Source organism: Nelumbo nucifera, chromosome 7, assembly GCF_055504915.1.
Source record: "Nelumbo nucifera cultivar China Antique chromosome 7, China Antique-T2T, whole genome shotgun sequence".
Taxonomy (NCBI): Eukaryota; Viridiplantae; Streptophyta; class Magnoliopsida; order Proteales; family Nelumbonaceae; genus Nelumbo; species Nelumbo nucifera.
The window spans coordinates 51,424,817-51,443,995 of NC_142655.1; the positions used below are offsets into that span (position 1 = coordinate 51,424,817).

Sequence of the window (19,179 nt, forward strand, 5' to 3'; positions counted from 1 at the left end):
ACCAACTAAGGGGTGACTCATTGGTGTGTTAGTTGGTTTGTTCTAGCATTGGTGCAGAATCGAATCCCACAACCACCACATTGGGGAGAAAAGGGGTCAAGGGGAGGTTATTAGTGAATACAAAAAAAAAAAAACCTTCAACCTTTGATTATAGATTTTCTTTAAAGTATTTGGACAAAGATATCCCCTACCATAACTTGTTGATTACAGATTCTCCTCCATTTACTGTGTCGATAACCACAACAAGGCAGGAGTTGCAGTGAGAAAATTGTAGTAGATTTTGCCTATGTTGGTAATGGATACTTGGCTTGGAGTAGTGAGCAAGTGAGGTGGGTCATAAGGTGTTTGATCATGGGTGGGACACCAGATAGGTAGGGGTGCATTGCGCGAAGGTGTAGAACAAGTTCAATGCATGCAGCCATGCATTTCCCTACATTGCAATTGTTCAATGAAATGCCAAGTTTAGATAGCCATGTACGTGCGTAGTGCATACCCCTGCTTGCACATCCCGCTCGCACCTACCCCACCTACCTACACCCACCCATCCATCCCAAACATTGCGCCTACCTACCTCGCCCATCCATCCCTCACACTGCGCCTGCCTACCTCGCCCATCCATCCCGCACACTGCGCCTGTCTACCCCACCCACCCCCGTCCATTCGCTTAACTACCTTGCCCACACCTGCCCATCTGCCTGCCTACACCCACCCATCCATCCCGCACACTCTGCTTGCCCCCGCCCACCCCTGCCCATTTGCCTGCCTACCCTACCCACACCTGTCCATCCATCCCACCCATCTACCTACTTATCCCATCCACACCCTCCTGATCTGGATACCCTTAACAACAACATACTACCTCAAAGCTAATTTGAACTCTTTAACATTAGCAAACTCCATACCCCCCTTGAACTCTAGGCATGCAAAATTGAACTCAAAACTACATGTCCTTTTGCCCACATGGTTTCATCATATGCAAAAGTATAATCCATAATCCATTCAAGGCATCAAACACTTGTGGTTTCACCATACATTAAAGTATGATCCATTCATGAATACAATTTCGGATAGCCTAAGAATACATCATCTGGACATTTCATCAAACACTTATGGTTTACCATTTGAACCACAACATAACAACACATGGCCCAACCAATGCTTACATCAAACACCTATGCCTCATACATGTGTAAGGCCAATGCTTGCATTCGAACAAGCAGCTGGTCCAACTTAGGGATGGCAATTTTCCCCATCCTGACGGGTTTGGGTCGGGGATGGGGATTGAAGGCCCCACCCTGACCGTGATCATGTATATATATTATTATATTATTCTATTATTTATATTATATATATCAAAACATATTTAAAAAATTATTTATAATTTAAAATTTTTATTTATTTTAAGTAAATTTATTTTTCAAATAAATACTGTTATCTAAAAAAATTTTGGGGATTCGGGTCCCCATAGGGAACCCATCCCCGTTAGGGATCAAGGATGGAGGACAAATTTTATCCTCAGCAGGGATCGGGGACGGGGACGGGGGTTAATTTCATAATCGGGAGCAGAGACGGGGAATATGATCTCTGCCCCGACCTGCCCTGTTGCCATTCCTAGTCCAACCAAGTACACAGTCAATGTAATCAGACATGACAGATTGGCAACTTTTGCGATTACCTTGGTGGTCACATACAGAACAGTAAATATTCCCACAAATCTCACCACAAATCCCTCCCAAACTCTTTGCACAAACCACAAAAAAAAACATTGTTATTTTAGCCACCGGCTCTCATCCAAAGTAAACCCTATTTAGAGGTTTAGCCAATGGGCAACAACTTAAATAAGATACTTATTGTTGGTTATTATAGATTTTTCCAAGATTTGCAGTAGTTACCAGACATGAGGCCAGGATTTGAGCAAAAAGAACCAAAAAACCTGACCGAAATCGAACAGAAAAAATGGTTAACCGAATCGGTCGGTTGGGTTAGCCTATTAAAAAACCGGCAATTAACCGAACCGACCGGTATATACTAATAATATATATTATATAATTATATATATATATTATATAATGTATATAATATTTTTAAAATTTAAAATTGAATCCCTAAACCCTAATACCTCCTACCTCCGCCTGCCGCGCCTTTCCCCTTTCTTTCCCTCTCTCAGCTCTCTCTCTCTCTCAGACTCTCATTCTCTCAGACTCTTAGTTCTCTTCTTTCCCGACGGATTGACGACCATCGATGCTCTGCCCTCCGATAGAATCACTGACGGCCTCTGGCTCTCTGCCCTCCATCTTTGCTCTTAATGATGGATTTGCTCACTCTAGTGATCCACTCACAGGTCAGGAGACTTCAACTACGACTCCGAGTACAGAGGCGCCACCTCCAAGCCCTTCTCCGCTCTCCAAGATGATGGAGACCTCTCAAAAGATGGCTTCTTCCTCAATCACAACCGCATATTGGTTGGTTCTAGTCCTGAGACCTATGAAAAGACTGCTCTTCAGACCTGGAGGTTTTTGTTCCTTGATTAAATTAATCTCTAAAGGGACTCCGAATAGAAACCCTAGGTGACAATGAAAGAAAGAGGAAATCCTAATTCTTCCTCTTCCTTCAATTTTGTAGGCATTTTGGTTTGAATTGGGAATTCATTGATCTCAAGACTTCCATCGCAGCCAGGGAGAAGTTCTATGTCTGTGCCAAAATGTTTCTTCCATGGATTATGATTAGACCTGTTCATGGGCTGGGTGGCCCGACGGGCCGGCCCGGCCCGGCCCGACCCCCGGATGGGCTTGAATAGGTATATAGGCCTGCGGGCTTAACCTCGGGCCAAAAAGCCCGACCCACAAAAAATTCGAGCCGGGCTCGGGATTTGCCAAAACGGTCCGGCCCGGCCCGACCTATAACTAAACCTAAAAACCCCAGTTGAATACCCCTCTTTTTTTCACCTCCTTCCCTTCTTTTTCCAACCGAATTCTTCTTCTCCACATCCTCTTTCCCTTCTTTATATTCTTTTTTTAATATAAATAAATTTTGAATTTATATATTTTTTTAATGTAAATAAATTCTGATTTATATTGATTATTGAATAGGGAAATTTTCTAAATTTTTTTATTAGGTCGGGCTTCGGGCTCGGGCTTGGGCTTCGGGCTTTTTATTAGGGCCGGGCTCGGGCTCAGGCATAACATATTTTTGTTAATGGAGAGTAAAAGCCCGGCCCGACCCGGCCCATGAATAGGTCTAATTATGATGCTTCTTCAGTGTCTAGGTAGCCTACGTTAAAGAAAATAGAGACCGGAAAAAGCCCAAGGCCTCTTTCAGCTTCGGTAGCGGCACCCTTCAAGGTGACCTACTGGTTAGTAGTATCCATCCATTTACACTTTCACTTCGAGCAAAATTGACAGTTGATCTCTAGGGTTTTTCTTGTCAATAATTTTGCTAACTAGTCTCCAGATCATTGGCTACTCGGTCGGCATCTGACAAATCGACAACTAGGTTTTTCCCCTTCTCTTAGTTCCCTGCAAGAAGGAAGGTTTTTCCCCCCTTTTTTTAATATTGAGGGCATAAAAAAACCAAAAAACCGAACTGCAGTTAACCGGTTGCATCGGTTCAGTTTCGGTTTGGTTAAATTGAAAAACCAAACAGTTTGATTCGGTCCAGAAAATCACCCTACGATTCAGTCCCACAGTTTGCCGAACCGTGAGCACCCCTAGTCTAGTGTTGTTTTTTACGGTAGCGAAAGATAAAAGTGAAGATAGTTCGCCTAAATATGCGAGGGCAAGAAAGACATGTTGCCTTCAAAGCAATTTAATAGATTCACTTAACAGAAGGATAGTAAAGTCTTTTTACTTTTTCTGTGTGTTTAAGTATTTAAACCCCATGCATTGGGCACATCTCCCGTACTTATAAGTTATTATTCACGGGAGATGTTCGTGATCCGTTCCTTTTGAATCCGGATCCCCTACCCACGAGAATTTTGCCCACGTTTATCGCAGCCATACATGAAGAACATCTCATCCTCTGTATAGTATTATGCAGGGGGAGATGTTCCCAATTCACAGGGCTAGTGTATTGTGGGTAGACGTGGACCCACCCAAGTTGCATCTACCATCCTCACGGATCAAGACTCATCACACCTGAAGTTTCTCGTAGTGACTGCTGAGTGCTGGCTAGTGAACATTTTTCTTTTTCTTTTTAATAGAAACCAAGACGGGCGGTAGTGTTAACATTTTTCTTATTATTATTGATATTGACTTATTATTATTTGTATAATGTCTAATTGAACACTGTGAGTGTGAGGGTAATCGATGGTTAAAAACTTAAAATATTTGAAAGATCGATGTATTGGCCGTTTGGGTCCTCTCTGTGAAGGTAATGGCGGGATCGTCAAACGAAAAACGGAGACTGATATGGCCGTTCTTCTTGATTCTGATCCTTCACTGCGTTGCCATCTTGCTCTTCACTCGAGGGTTTCTCCTTACTCGAACAGAGCTCTCATCTTTTAGTCACTGCGCCGATATCTCCCAGTCTCCCTGTTTTCCTTCTCCACTTGAAGCTCCTTCAACATGTTCCTCTTCTTCTTCACCTCGAAATTTCTCCGAAACAGATCGAGTAAACAGACACGAACGTGGTGAACGTTGTTGGACCAAACCTGCTATCGACCGTCTCGTCATTATCGTTCTCGATGCGCTGAGGTAAGCTTTTGGTTCTTTGGCTCATTTTATTTGATGGTGATTCATTCCCCCCTTTCACTTTGAGATTTGTGAGGAAATCTGAGTTGGTTTCATATTTAATGCTGTGAAATAGAGACATTTGGGTTTCCTTAGGATCCTGTTTAATTTTTGACCGGTTAAAGGCGGTGATTTTCTTGTTGAATTCTCTGTAAAAAATCTCTTCTTGATTAATTTTCTTGGTGGAACTCAAGCATAAAACATAAGGTCACAGAAGGAAGATAATACACCGTATCTGTTACTGTTGTATGAAAAGCATTCATTTCCATTAAATATCATCTTTTTTCCTGAAGCTCTATTCCATTCTTGATGATTTGATGCCTACACCAGTTACATCAGTTTCTGGCCTAGTTTACGAGATACCACTTAGCATCCTCTAACTGAGCATGGATTTTATTGTTGAAGGGACTGATTATCATCTTCGAAAAACTAACTTTTTTCCCCACAATTGTTGTTTGCCTTGCAGATTTGATTTTGTTGCACCCAGTATCTTCTTTGACGGTTAGCATTTCTTTATCTTTTTTCTTTACTATTGGAAGAGTGTAGTTACACTTTCTATACTTGGTAATGCGGTAATGGTAGGAAACTGCAGCAAGCATGACAGCGTGAGACATATTTTTACTCTGTCTGCTATTTGGAATTTTGATTAGTGCATGGCATATCAAATGCATAGGCATAGCTGTTTACCTTAAGAACTTCTTATAGGATGGGGGATTACCCACAAATTTTATTCCAGAGAAGAAGCCATGGATGGACAAGTTAAAGGTGCTGCAGAAGCTAGCCTATGATAAAGGATCATCAGCTCGGATTTTTAAGGCTCTTGCTGATCCACCTACAACCAGTTTGCAACGTCTGAAGGTGAAATTTCCATTTATAATTTGAGATTGGGAATGTGATTTTAACAGGCCTAAAATACATTTTATCTAATTATGATTTTGATCATGAACCATTTCTTGCAGCTTCTTTCTTTTTAATCTTTTTTCTTGGTAAAATTTCAGATTGCCTGCTGGTTTGCTTGCTTCTTGAAATCCAATTTATGTCAGTAAATATCAAGTTATGGTTTTAGAGTAATATTTTTTTTCATGTAATGTTGAGCTGTTATTTATGATTGACATGTTTCTGTTACCTTTTTTTGTTTTTTTTTACAGAGAATAGTATATAGAAAATGCAACTAGTTAATATATAGGGTTTTACAGTTAATACCATAATGAAAATAGAAAAATGTTTTACATTTCAGTTCTATATTGAATTAAATTGGTCAATATTAGAAGTATAAAACCTTACTTCCGTTAATAAATTTTGTCAGGTGCTTAAATATTGTATAGATTGACATCTATTAAAGCAGGTATACAGATAGATGCCTTTCATGCATAAAGAGAACCATTTGTGCATAGGGAATATTGTTTCCCCTATGTTCTTTTTCTGATGTTTTTTAATGTTGTTTTATTTTTATTTAAAGCAAAGATTAAAAGGTTAAATATGTAATAAATGCCATCACTCCATTTGGTGAGACCATGTGAAGCAGAGTTTTGAACTTAATTTACTGAAATGCCAATCTATTTCTTGTTTTATTATCATTTGTTGTATAAAAAATTTGATCTTTTGCCTAACAGATATACTCTCCCCCTTGGAAATTTTATAGGGCTTGACAACCGGTGGATTGCCAACATTCATTGATGTAGGAAATAGCTTTGGGGCTCCAGCAATTGTTGAAGATAATTTGATACACCAGGTATAGATTTGGACTTTTCTTCATGTCAGGGCATCTAGTTTTGATCATGTATGCTTGTATTAAATTTTAAACATTTACAACCTAAAATGTCTTTTTTAACCAGTAATTTTAATCTCATAATGTTGGTCCATTTGAAGTTGGTGCAAAATGGAAAGCGTGTACTGATGATGGGAGATGACACATGGTTACAGTTGTTCCCAGATCATTTTGAAAAGTCTTACCCCTACCCATCCTTCAATGTTAAAGATCTTCACACAGTATGTCTTTCAGAAAAACTAATCTTCTTATAACTATATTCATAAAATTTAGAGAAGTTGCTTTTCTTTTTCTCTTTTGTCCTTCCCTCCTTCCTTTCTTTTTATTTTTAATTTCAACCTGATTGTATGGAAATTTCTCTTGCAGGTAGATGATGGCTGCATCAAGCACTTGCTTCCATCTCTTTATCGGGAAGATTGGGATGTCCTCATTGCACACTTCCTTGGTGTGGTATGTAGCTCTTTGTTAAGTTAGAAAAACATATGGATAAGGCAACTGTGGATAATGGTTTCTAGGATGTCCTTGAAATTTTGAAAAACTGCATAGGGGAATAAAGCATTGATTGAGGTCATAATCCTAAGAGTGGCATGGTGGGCCAAGACCTTGATTCTTTTCTCAGACTTTGAAGTAGATGATTTCTTCAGACCTTGGGGGGTTATAGCTTCCTCATCTTCTAGAAGATAGATTGCAGCAGTGGACTGGTCACCCCCGCCTTGTGGCTGGTTGAAACTAAATTTTGATGGGAGTTGTGTGGGCAATCCAGAATGATCAGGGATGAGGAAGGAAATATTTGTGGTTTCTTCTCAGGTCCAGTTGAGCAAAATGATGTGGCTACAGCAGGAGTTTTGTCAGCTGTTTTTGGCCTTGATAAAGCCAAGGAGTTGGTGTTTGAAAGGCTAATAATTGAAGGTGATTCCAAATTAGTGGTGGACTAATTAAATAAAGGGGAAGGAGTCTCTTGGCATCTTAAGGAATGACCTTAGGAGGTTCAAATGGCTTTCTAGGGACATGTTTATTCAAGTCCAATGGGTTATAAGATCTGCTAACTGTTTGGCGGATGGTCTAGCTAAGCAAGGAGTACAAAGACAGACTATGTTTTGGGCTCAATTGTAACTCTTGGGGTTTAGATACAGGGTGTCTATTTGTATCCTTCACAACTTCTTTATTTGCTTAATGAATTCATTTTTTGAGTTGCTGATAAAAGAAAACAGAAATAAATGTGAGCATGTTCGATTAGTGGACATCAACAAACTGGTTGAGAGGGAGGTTAAGATAGGAAAATCCCTTGACCTAGTCTTTTGGGCAGGGGAAGGATTTGCGAATCTAGCTTTTGAGAAATTTGAAAAGAGGAAAAGAGAAGAGAAAAAAAGATGGCAGAAGAGTCTAGAAAAAAAAATAAGGGTGGGATAAGGAAGGGGGAGAGGCGGTTTGGATGAGGTGGAGTAAAGGCTAAAAGCTGAAGAGGTAGAGTAGAAGGAGAGAGAGGGGGATGAAGGTCCTCGGTTGGAATGTAATAGGTCTAAAGGAAGGGAGGAGAAGGGATTTGGTTAGAACTTGATTAGGAATCACAAACTAGATGTGGTCTTGACTCAAAAACAAAGTTGGAGAATTTTGATAACAAATTGAAGAATGAAATTTGGGGAGAAGGGGGAGAAGATGTTGGACAGTTTTGTATGCCCTTAGCTTCAATCAGAATGATGTACTTTATGAGTTTATTGTAAATGAATAAAAGTGCATATTTGATTCATGTTCCCTTGGTACGTTTCTGTGTAATGCCCTTAAATTGGACACTTAATGAGACTCGTGTTAGTTTAGAATGTTCATAGCCAGTGGATCGGTCTGGGGAGACCTATCCTGACAAGGCTGACACTGTTGTGCCACCAAGTCGGTTGGGGTGGCCTGTCTCAGCTGCCAGGGTGAGACCCTAGGCACGTACAGTGTAGGATTAATTGAATCTTTGAACTGGACCAAATTTCCAGTATTGCCCTGGACCTTGGAGATTGATGGGCAAAACTGGAAAGTTACACCCGACCCCTAGACTCGATTATGATACTGCATTAGGTGTCGGATTGGACTGTCTTTGATGTACCAGTCAATGAGATCCTTAGCGGGGGTCAAAACCTAGGTATGTTGGGATAGTATGAGAATTCATCTAAGTGAGTGATCATAGTGACAGGATCAGCCCCTTTGTTGGACAAAGGTAATGATCGGGGATGCATTCTCACTGATGGAAACCAAGACTGCCGGCAACCGATTTCAATCGTTGAGATTTGTTTTTCTAAAATGTTTGCAAAATGTTTTAATTCCCGGGATCCATATAAATAGAGAGTGCAGCACTGTTCCTTGCAGCCGAGGGAGAGGTCCTCTCTTGTCGGGCAGTGTATGATCATTATGGGCTGAGAGATTAAGTGTAAGACCATTGAGGTTAATACCTGATGGGCTAATCTTGCATCTGCCCACAGTTCCTGTGTATTACAAGGTGGCTTGGCCCAGGGACCACTTATAGTATTCTGTCTATTATCTTCATGATAACCAACCAAAGTTTTCACGAAAGAGTAAAGAGACAACATTTTCTTTTTTTACATAGCATGTCTTCGGAGCTTGTAATGCAATTTTACTTGCCTTCATCCATTTTTATATTATTTACTACCTTGAACTCTTTGTTTCTTTAATTTTTGTGGAAAGAGAGACAGGACTGATGCTGAGAAAGCAACAAAAAGGTTCCATCCCTAGAAAAACAATTGTTATTTTGAAGTTTTTAACAAAGAGTCTATCCATGATGACGTCTCATAGCTTATCTTATTCTGCTGTAATATCCTGTGAACTTTCTTTGGTTTTGCTGCTTCATTCTTCATCTTACCATGTGAATAGCATAAACATCCAAGTTTCCGGAGAGAAACCTTACTGTAAGCTTCTGATAAAAAATAAAAAAAATAAAAACTTACTGTAAGCCTATAAATAAGAAACCCATGCAAGTAACTCTTATATATATTATTGATAAAGTAAAAATAGTACAATTATATATATAAATATTGGAGTTGACTCATATACATAAATATTTGCAAGTAAAAACAAAGAATATTTGCAAGTAACTCTTATATTTCTCTGGCAGGACCATGCAGGTCATATATTTGGAGTTGACTCTAGTCCAATGGTAGAAAAGTTGGAGCAATACAATGCCATTTTAGAAGTATGTTTCTTAAACTTGCATTGTTTATGTTACTGGTTATGGCCCCTTAGAATTTTAGAAACTTAAATATGGTTCCCTATTTTTTGGCTATTTATCGTTGTTATTATATGAAATGTCCCCATCATAAAAATTAAAGAACCTTAACGGAGGGCAGGTTTAGTACCCTTAAACCTGCCCTTCGTTTTTTTTTTATGGTAAAAGAAGGTTAATTGTACATGCTAGGTGTGTACATCTAATATTCTTTTTGATGAATAATAAGGAGAATTTTGTTATGAAAAACAATAGAAATACAAATTCCACAGAAAGGTGCAAGGTGCAGCCTCTTAATAGAAACGACAAAAGATTAAAACTGAGCCCAGAACAATTGTTCCTTAGAAACCCCTTGTTTGGCTAGAGAGTCTGCCATTGCGTTTGCTGACTTCTTTCCCATTGACTTCTTATAGTTATATTGTTGGTAAGCCATCTAAACCTCTTTATCTCCTCCCTAAAAGTCCAACCTGCTACCTCTGTGTTCATCAACCAACTTGTCAGTTGTCACCAACTGAGAATTTCCTTCAATAACCAATTTATCGATATTCAACTGCCTTGCTAACTGAGCCCCTTGAAATGCAGCAAGGAGCTTAGCCTTAATTGAGTCTCCCACTCCTGCTACCTGAAAACAAAGCGACAACATTTCCTTCCTTATTTCTATTTTCTAAAAACACCCCCATACCCGAAGGGCCTGGGTTGCCTTGACTGCTTTCATCAAAATTCTGTTTAAATTGTCCTCAGGTGGTAACCAATTGGAAATAATCTTCTTCTTTGAGGAGTTGTTTGTTACTAGCACCCAATTCCTCCAAACGTCATCAAAGGGAAATTGTGAGAATAAGTCCAAAGTTTTCACCCAATGTATCACCCTTGTTGCAATATATACATTCCACCACTTCCATGCTTTTTTCTTTTTCTAAGAAAATTCTTGCATTTCTTTACTCCCAAATGGTCCATACTAGAGCTGCCCTTGTACTTCTCCCAAGAATTATACCTCTCCTCCTTGGCCACCTAAAAGTTGATGGATCAAAAAGCCTATGTAGCTCCATAGGGGTCCACTTGCACCCAAATAAAGAGAAAACCTTTCCCAACTATTTGTAGTAAATGAACAGGAGATAAGGCTGAATCCAACTCTTGTTTCTTCAAACCCCTTTTGAAGCCCAAATCCCAAGAAATACCATTAGTAAGATTCTAGCTTTGTACTAAAGTCCTATTCAGCATGGAGATGTGGTGAGATCAGAATTATTGGCAGCAGTTTATGGAGTAGGGAAAGCTAAAGAAATGGGGATTACTAAGCTGATTATTGAAGGTGATTCAAAAGTGGTTGTGGGCTGGCTGAAAAAGGGGGAAGGAATCATATGGAAGTTAAGGAATGACTTCAGGAGATTCAAGCAGACTTCTAAAGATATGATGATCCAAATAAAGTGGATAAGGAGATCTGCAAACAGTTTGGCTGATGGTCTAGCAAAGCAAGGAAGTCAAAGGCAACCTATGTTTTGGGCAGCTCTGTATATGGTGAATAGTTTCTGTTTGGGCTTTATTTTGTGCCCACAACTCTTTGTTGTATCTCTATTTTTTAATCTAATGAATCAATTTTGTGTTGCTGATAAAAAACAAAAAAAAGAAATACTATTAGTAAGAGACATGGAGATATGGAGACATGGAAGAAACAAACTTAACAATTATCTCCTTTTTAAACAAGAAAAAAAAACATGCAAGGAAGGGAACAATTTTATTTTTGATCAATAACAGTGAATTTTATTAATAATTGAGAAATTAAGAAGTTACATAGAAGGGGAGCTAAAGAATCTTAACTCCCTACTACACCAATGTACACCGAACCGTGAAACAATTACAAAACAGCAAGAGAGAGTTTCTGTTCACCCCTTGCCTAGCTAAACCATCTACCAATGAATTTGCACTTCTCTTTATCCATGTACAACGAACTTCAATGACCTTAGTCAGCCACTTAAATTTCCTCTTTTCATTGTTGTAATTCCAGAGCTTAGAGTTATCCTCTTTTAGCCAATTCACCACAATTTCAGAATCACCTTCTATGATCAATTTTTTAATATGCATGTCCTTGACCCTTTGAATCCCTTCAAGAGTTCTTAGAATCTCAGCCCTCAAGGAAGGGAATAAATCCTTAAGCGCAACATTCCCAATCCACACATGTTCTTGGAATGAGATTTTGTTTCTAGAGCAAGCATCATACCTAACTAGGTTGAGGAACAAAGGAAAAATATCAAAGTTAGCTTTCCATAAAAAAGTCAAAGCTGCCCGATGAGATACCCCAACATCCTGACCATTGTTTGAGCTTCCACGAGTGCTCTCTAGTACCTTGCAACACAATCTCTCTCTCTCTCTCACTCTCATTAGGCCACCTCCATAACCACTTATCCAAGAGAGCATAATTCTTCTTGTCAACATTACCTATTCCTAAGTCCTAACCCCCCTTATTGCTTTGTCCTACACGCTACTTCCCACTTAATCAAGTGATCCTTCTTCCCTTCTCCTGGGTCTCACAAAAAATTCCTCATGGTTTTTTCTAATTTCAACATTTTCTTACATGGTATCTTGAACACAAAGATGTGATAGACTGACAAGTTTGCAAGAGTGGACTTGATTATTGTTATTGTGCCCCTAGGGAAGTATATTTTCTCTTCCAAGTTGCCAACTTTTTAGCACATCTTTCTAAGATTGGGTTCTAGAGCCTACTCTCTAAAGGATTATCTCCAAAGGGCATATTGAACCAAGGGGATGTGGAGCACCTTAAAGAGACTACAATTAAATTTATGACACTGTTTTCCAAATTCATCCTTGCCACACAACTTTTCTCTAAATTTATCCTCATGTTTGAAACTGACATAAACAATTTCACCAACCATTTGGGATTCTCCACCTGTCTAAGATCATCACCCTCACAGAAAATAATTAAGTCATCCGCAAACTGAAGGTGTGCATCTATGGTGTTATTTCTATCAACTCTCCATTCCTTGAACACCTTCGAGCTATCATGTAAGAAAATTAATCTACTGAACAACTATTAAGGTGAAGAGGAAGAGAGAGAGTGGGTCTCCCTATCTCAAACCTCTGCAAGCTGGAAAAAAGTCCTAACCACTCCTTTTACGAACATTGAATAATGGCAAGTTTTCATCTCTATCCATTTACACCATCTATCCCCAAAACCATGCAATTTCATTATCTATAAAAGGAATGACCAGTCCACCTAATCATAGGCCTTCTCAAAACTGAGTTTACACACAAACCTTTTCTTCTTGATCTCATCTCCTCAACATATTCATTGGCTATCAAGATTTGATAAACCTTAAGGGAGGGAGGACAGTTCTTAAACTTAGAGAAAGACCTTAGCAATGATTTTATAAAATACTTGTGACTCGACTTATAGACTTGAAATCTTTAGGCTGAACCATATCCGGCTTTTTTCAGATCTATGACTATAAAGGTAGCAATAAACCCGTGTGGTAAAATGCTTTTCTTGCAAACTCATTGAATACCTCAAACAAATCCCTGTTAATCAACTCCCAACAATCTTGGTAAAAGGCCATAGTAAAATCATCAGGACTTGATAATTTAGATTTTAGATCTATCTATAGAGAACATAACCTTCTTGATTTCCTCAAGCTCAAACCTAGCTTCCAGGAAGTTAGCTGCCTTGGCATCCAAGGATGGCTAATCTAGTCCACTTTTAATCAGTCGTTCAACTGCCTTTGGTAAATAGACTTAAAATGATCCACAAAAGCTCTAGCAATCTCATCTTGGTTACTTGGCAAGTTTCCATTTATTTCCAATTTTGCCACAAAATTCTTTCTTCTTCCATTTGCCATTGCATGTAAAATTTTGTATTGCCATCTCGCTCTTTGATCTATTTGTGTCTTGACTTTTGCCTCCAGCAGATCTCTTTCCTAAGAAAATCCTACTCCGGTTCCTTCTTAAGATTCTATCTAAGTTGTTTTTCCCCTTCACTTAAAATCCATTAATTTTCTTTCTCATCAAACTGTTCAATCTGGGCCATAAGATTCAATTTTCTTTCCTCTATTCTTCCGAAGTGATCCCTGTTCCATTCCTTGATTCTACTCTTCAGTTTTTGCGGCTTCTTATGAAACCTCACTCCCTTTCAATTAACACTTCCTCCCTCCACCATTCCTCCACCAAAGGCACAAAATTTGGGTGGGTTAACCACATATTTTCAAAACTGAAGGGTCAAAAGTACATATAAATGCTTCATTCCTGTCACTGAACTGGTGTAAAGGGCCAAAAAGTGTTTCTCTGCAACTAATTATGTTGGTAGGTTACTAAATCCTTTATTATTTAAAAAAGAGTATATACTGTTGTAAGGAGTAGATATGTTGTGCTGGGCCACTTATGGAATCTTCTTATGTTTTTATTTCTTTATTAAAGTTATTTGGCCCATTTGAGTCTTTGTAGCTTTGTTGCTGTCACTTGTCAGGGGTATAATTGTACACTCTTTTGTAATTGGTTCTTAATATAAATACCAATGATAGGGCCGGTCAGAGTACTCTTTTCTGCCACCTATTCTTTCGTTTTCTCTCTTCTCCTTCCTTTCTTCTCCATTACTGTTGCAGGTTTGAGAACATGGTATCAGAGCACTGAAGGCTGCAACAGTACTTGGATTGATTTACCATTCTCTTCTCTTTCAGGTCTATTCATGCTTTCCTTTTCTGTTTTGCGTTTTTAGCAGCCCTAGATCTGATCCTAGATTGCCAAAAAAAGCAGATCTGATTGTAGGTTATTAAGATCCGCATCTAGGGTTCTGCCTTGGGTGTAGGGACCAAAGACAGATTAGCTGATGCCTTAATGGACCTTTTTTGCAAACAGTAGCCATCTGACTATTAGAGTGATCTGATTTGAATTAGATCTTGCTGGACTGAGGAAATTAGTCCCAGGATTCACCCTTGTTTTAGGGTTTAGGTGCTGCTAGTTGAGGAGACAGTTCAGGGGTGTTATTCCTTGAGTTTAGTTATTTGTGTTCCAGCCCTCAACAATCCAAGGTTCTCATCTGCTGTAAGTTTTTTCTTGTTTTGGATGGTTAAGATGCCTTTGGTTTCAGGGGGAGTGACCTTTAGGCCCCGTTCATTTACCGGTAAATAAGAGGGGGAAAATTGGTCAATGGGAAACCTATTGACCAACTTTATAGTGTTCTTTTTGCAAAAAGTACTGGGCCCCACGGTAAAGAGAGCTTTGTTTACCCAGGTAAAACTTAACCCATCTCCCAGGTGGGTAAGTAACTTCCCCACCTGGAGGAAAAGTTCATAAAATATAATGGGACAAGTTTGCCCATTTTAACATTAGTTTTTTATGGGTAAAAAAGCCATTATATTACTTGGGAATCAAAAGAACATGGGTAAGTGTTACCCAGGAAACATTTACTTGGTTAAGTGCACTTACCCGGGTAAGTTAGAAATTTGTAAACAAACGGGGCCTTAAAGATAGTAGGGTGAACGCTACTAGTTTTGAGAATCCTAATCTACATAGCCTACAAGAAGCTTGATGAGTATAATTTTGAGAGTGGTTCTTTCAGCTAAGTTGTTTATCACAAGCCGAGCTGTATTGGGATACATAAATGGAAAGATCAAGGAACCTGAAGAAGAAGAGGCTGAGTACATGACTTGGTGTAGGGAAAATGTAAAACTGGAAAAATTCAAAACACAATTTGAATAGGGACCAACTATATTGGGCTCAATTGTATTTGATTCGAGTTAGAGGGATAGATGGAAGTAAGCTAGCCTATTCATTGGTATGTCTGACATCTTGTACATGGTTGAACAATTACCTTGAAAAATTGTATCTATAAAGGTTAAGGTCCCTTGATGTAGTTTATTTAATCCCTCTTCTACTTGTATGTTTTAAGATATAAGGTTAAAAGAAGGTACTATATAGATAAATGATGTCATGGTGGGATAGAAATTAAATGGTTTAACTGAAATATCCAGCAAAGTTATTTATACATTTTTTATATGATCATTGCAGTATAAAACTAAAAGAAGGTTGAGCATCATTTTGATTCTTGTATATGTTTTCTATATATGCTTTCCCCCTACCTTGACCCCACAAAGAAAATTCCTGGCTCTGCTCCTGATATTACTACCTATGATCCCGATAATAAATGACTGTTATTGCCACATTGTCTTTTGACATAATGATCTGTATTACTGTGCACTTGACTTGTTATTGACTTTTTTTTTGGGTATCAACTTGATTTAGGTGGTTCTGTGTACCCAGTCCATTTTTTTATTCATTCGTTCTCTCCCTCTCATTTGTTTTGCACATCAAGAAGTAAAAGATTTCATTTACTCAAATCAACTTGTGCGGCTTTCAGATATGCATTTTTCTATTTGACTATAATTTAACAATAGATAAGTCGCTAAACAGAATGGACTGGTAAAACAGGATTCATGTAGCTGACCCTATATAGTTGGGATAAAGCTTAGATAATGATGATTTTGTACTTGACTTGACTATTATCAACTAGTCACTGGAGGCTAGGTTAGGAGAATTGTTGAGTACCTTTTTGTTATATTATGATTTTTTTAAACTTGTAATGGAGCATTTCCTGTTAGCATGCTTTCCTTATTCAATCAAATTGACTGATGACATGCCATCCTTTTCTTCAGAAAGTTACGGAAGTGCTGAAAAACCAGTCAGGACCTGGTGATTTACATGAAAATACCTTTCTTCTTGTAATGGGAGATCATGGTCAAACTACAAATGGTGATCATGGTGGAGGGACTGCTGAAGAGGTGTATTTCATTATGTTTCAAAATGTGTGGAAGCTTAATTTCACTACAAAATTTCTTTTAGGCTGATTACAGGCATGTCAAATGCAGGTTGAGACTTCGCTTTTTGCAATGAGTATGAAAAAGTCTCCAGCTTCTGTACCAGCTGCACTTGATAGCTCTGTGTGCAAGTTAGATTTGGTACTCTCTATTGAGCGTATACTTGTCTATCTACTCCCCCCCCCCCCCACACACACACTCTCCATCCCCGTCGATGGGGCAGAATGTAATTCTACTTGTTCAGTCCACTTATAGATGGGCAACATCTGTGCTTTTCTACTGAGAAAAAAGACTTAGCATGAAGAAACATGATTTACATCAAAAGCATGGTTTTACTTAGTTTTCTTGTTGGCTATACATATTCATTTATCTCTCAATTTTCCAGGATGGAAATAAGATGTGTTTTAGCTTTGTCCAGCAGGTTAATGGTCTCTTCCCTGGTAGCTATTTTGCATTTGGTTGCCTAGCAATTTTTTCCTACTTCTGATTGCATTTTGTTGTTGTTTGCAGCTTGATTTTGCAGTAACGGTGGCAGCTCTGCTTGGTGTCCCTTTTCCTTTCGGAAGGTGCAGTGTAAGCATCCTTTCAATGCTAACCAAAATATCAGTTTTTCAATTTGATATTTCCATGCAATGTTATTATCTTGTGCCTGTCTTGTATGAAGTTAGTCTTTGGTGGAACACTGTAATGAGTTGTATATAATATTATAATATACTTAACAATATTTAACTCTAGATTCAATATTTTAATATTGCTGAAGAGATCATCTTGTGGAAATGGGATTATTTGAGTATATAACCCTTGTTGCGCAATTTACCTTTCAAAAACCCTTGTTGCTCAAAATATTAGAAAATCTAGGAAATTTGTGGAAGGTTTAGGAAAAACATTGGGGCATTATACTTTTAAGAATCTTCAAAAGAGAAGGCCTTAATTGATACCTCTCACTGGATATATGTTTCCTTCATCAAGCAAGTATAAGACTTTGCTCCACCTACTAATCTCCTGTCTATTCTTTTTTTTTTTTTTGCATTAGAGATTATTTTTTTCTTTTCCTCCTGGCCAAGATGCAGCATGTTAGCATAACAGTTTTCTACTTGTTTTACACATGTTGTATCCCTTTAGCAGTCTGCTGGGTCTTATGGAATAAGAGAAATAGAAGATTATTTGAGAACAAACAGGAGAACATTGAAGGTCTTTTAGCCTTGATTGTGAATCTGGTGTCAGATTGGATCCTGGTGCATCCAGACTTCCTTTTTTTGATAAGTAAAAATGTATTTTATTAAATTTATCAAAAAAATGTATTTTATTAAATTCAGATTATAAGCAGTTTATACAACTTGGTGATGGGACTGTTGATCCCCTTTAATCATTCTATTCTACCCCTCATTACAGTGCAGCCCAAAATAATTGATGTCTCAATGCCCCCTGTTTTGCTAATCCATCAGCTAGTCCATTTGCACTTCTTTGGACCCATTTAAATTCAGCATCAACCTCCTTTGCAATCTTCTCCACATCCCTAATCACATGTTTAAACATCCATGGGGTATGGCTGCTATTTGTTGCCCATGATATTACGACTTTTGAGTTCTCTTCCACTTCAACATGTCTACATCCTAGTTGTTTGGCTAGCTTTAACCCTTGTAGTAATGCCAATAGTTCAGCCTTCAGCGAGTTTCCGTTGCCAATCGGTCCTGGGAACATACCCAATATCCTCCTGTCAGAGTTTCTTAATACTCCGATTCCTGAGATGCCTGGATTTCCAAAGGAGCACCCATCAAAATTCAGCTTTACTTTATTGCTTTCTGGTGGTTTCAACTCCAGCCTTACTTTATCTCTTACTCTCGAAGATTGTGCTACTTCGGACCATGTTCTTAGAATGTCTGCGATTGAGAAGACTTGAAAGCTATCCAAGGATTTTACCCAATGGACTACTTTCACCTTGATACTATCAATCACTTCCTCTATTGTCTACTTTTTTCCAAGAAAATTCTGTTGTTCCTCTCTTCCCATGTTACCCAGCAAATTGCTGCCTTTGTTGCTTTCCACATTACCATCCCTCTTTTCCTTCACTGTCTCAAGAAATCATGGTTGAAGAGTCCTGCCACGTCTTGAGGGGGAACCCACCTGCAGCCAAAGAGAGTACAAAAGAATTCCCAAATTCGATGCACAAAAGAATAGGATATCATTAAATGAGCCTTACACAAAGAACACACATGAGGAGAAAGGCAAATCTATGGCCTCCTTTTCTGCAGCATATCGCAAATGTTTACCTTACCAAGGAATATTCCCTAGTAGAAGGCTTGGATCTTTGGGGGAGTAGGATTGCTCCAAATTTCTTTCACAAGGAACATCCCACCTAGAAGGTTGAGGGAAGCAAGTACTTTGAAGAAAGAGGAGCAAGAAAAGAGGCCGTCTGGAGAGCCTACACAGATTCTAGAGTCTTGCAATGAAGGGTCAAAGTGGATTTGCCCTAGGAGGTCCAGCAATCGGATTAAAGATTCACACTCGTTTTCCCTTAGCCCCCTTCTAAAGCCCAAATTACAGTTCACACCGTTTGGACACAATGATCCCAACATGGAAATAGCTTCTCCCTTAAGGTTAGATAGCGCAAAGAGATCAGGGAATTGGTCTTTTAGTGGGGTTTACCCT

The 19,179-nt window shown here is 38.7% G+C and overlaps 1 protein-coding gene across 1 annotated transcript in view; it reads left to right on the forward strand.

The window, feature by feature from the left end:
• The first annotated feature begins 4,221 nt into the window (after window positions 1–4,221).
• Window positions 4,222–19,179, forward strand: part of LOC104586505 (Alkaline-phosphatase-like family protein) — a 78,799-nt gene continuing 63,841 nt past the window's right edge. The window contains exons 1-11 of the mRNA XM_010243763.3: window positions 4,222–4,691; window positions 5,194–5,228; window positions 5,464–5,585; window positions 6,370–6,459; window positions 6,597–6,716; window positions 6,862–6,945; window positions 9,608–9,685; window positions 16,369–16,494; window positions 16,582–16,671; window positions 16,916–16,951; window positions 17,041–17,096. Coding sequence (XP_010242065.1) covers window positions 4,372–4,691; window positions 5,194–5,228; window positions 5,464–5,585; window positions 6,370–6,459; window positions 6,597–6,716; window positions 6,862–6,945; window positions 9,608–9,685; window positions 16,369–16,494; window positions 16,582–16,671; window positions 16,916–16,951; window positions 17,041–17,096 — 1,157 coding nt within the window. The 5' untranslated portion in view covers window positions 4,222–4,371. The remainder of the gene's footprint in view (window positions 4,692–5,193; window positions 5,229–5,463; window positions 5,586–6,369; window positions 6,460–6,596; window positions 6,717–6,861; window positions 6,946–9,607; window positions 9,686–16,368; window positions 16,495–16,581; window positions 16,672–16,915; window positions 16,952–17,040; window positions 17,097–19,179) is intronic.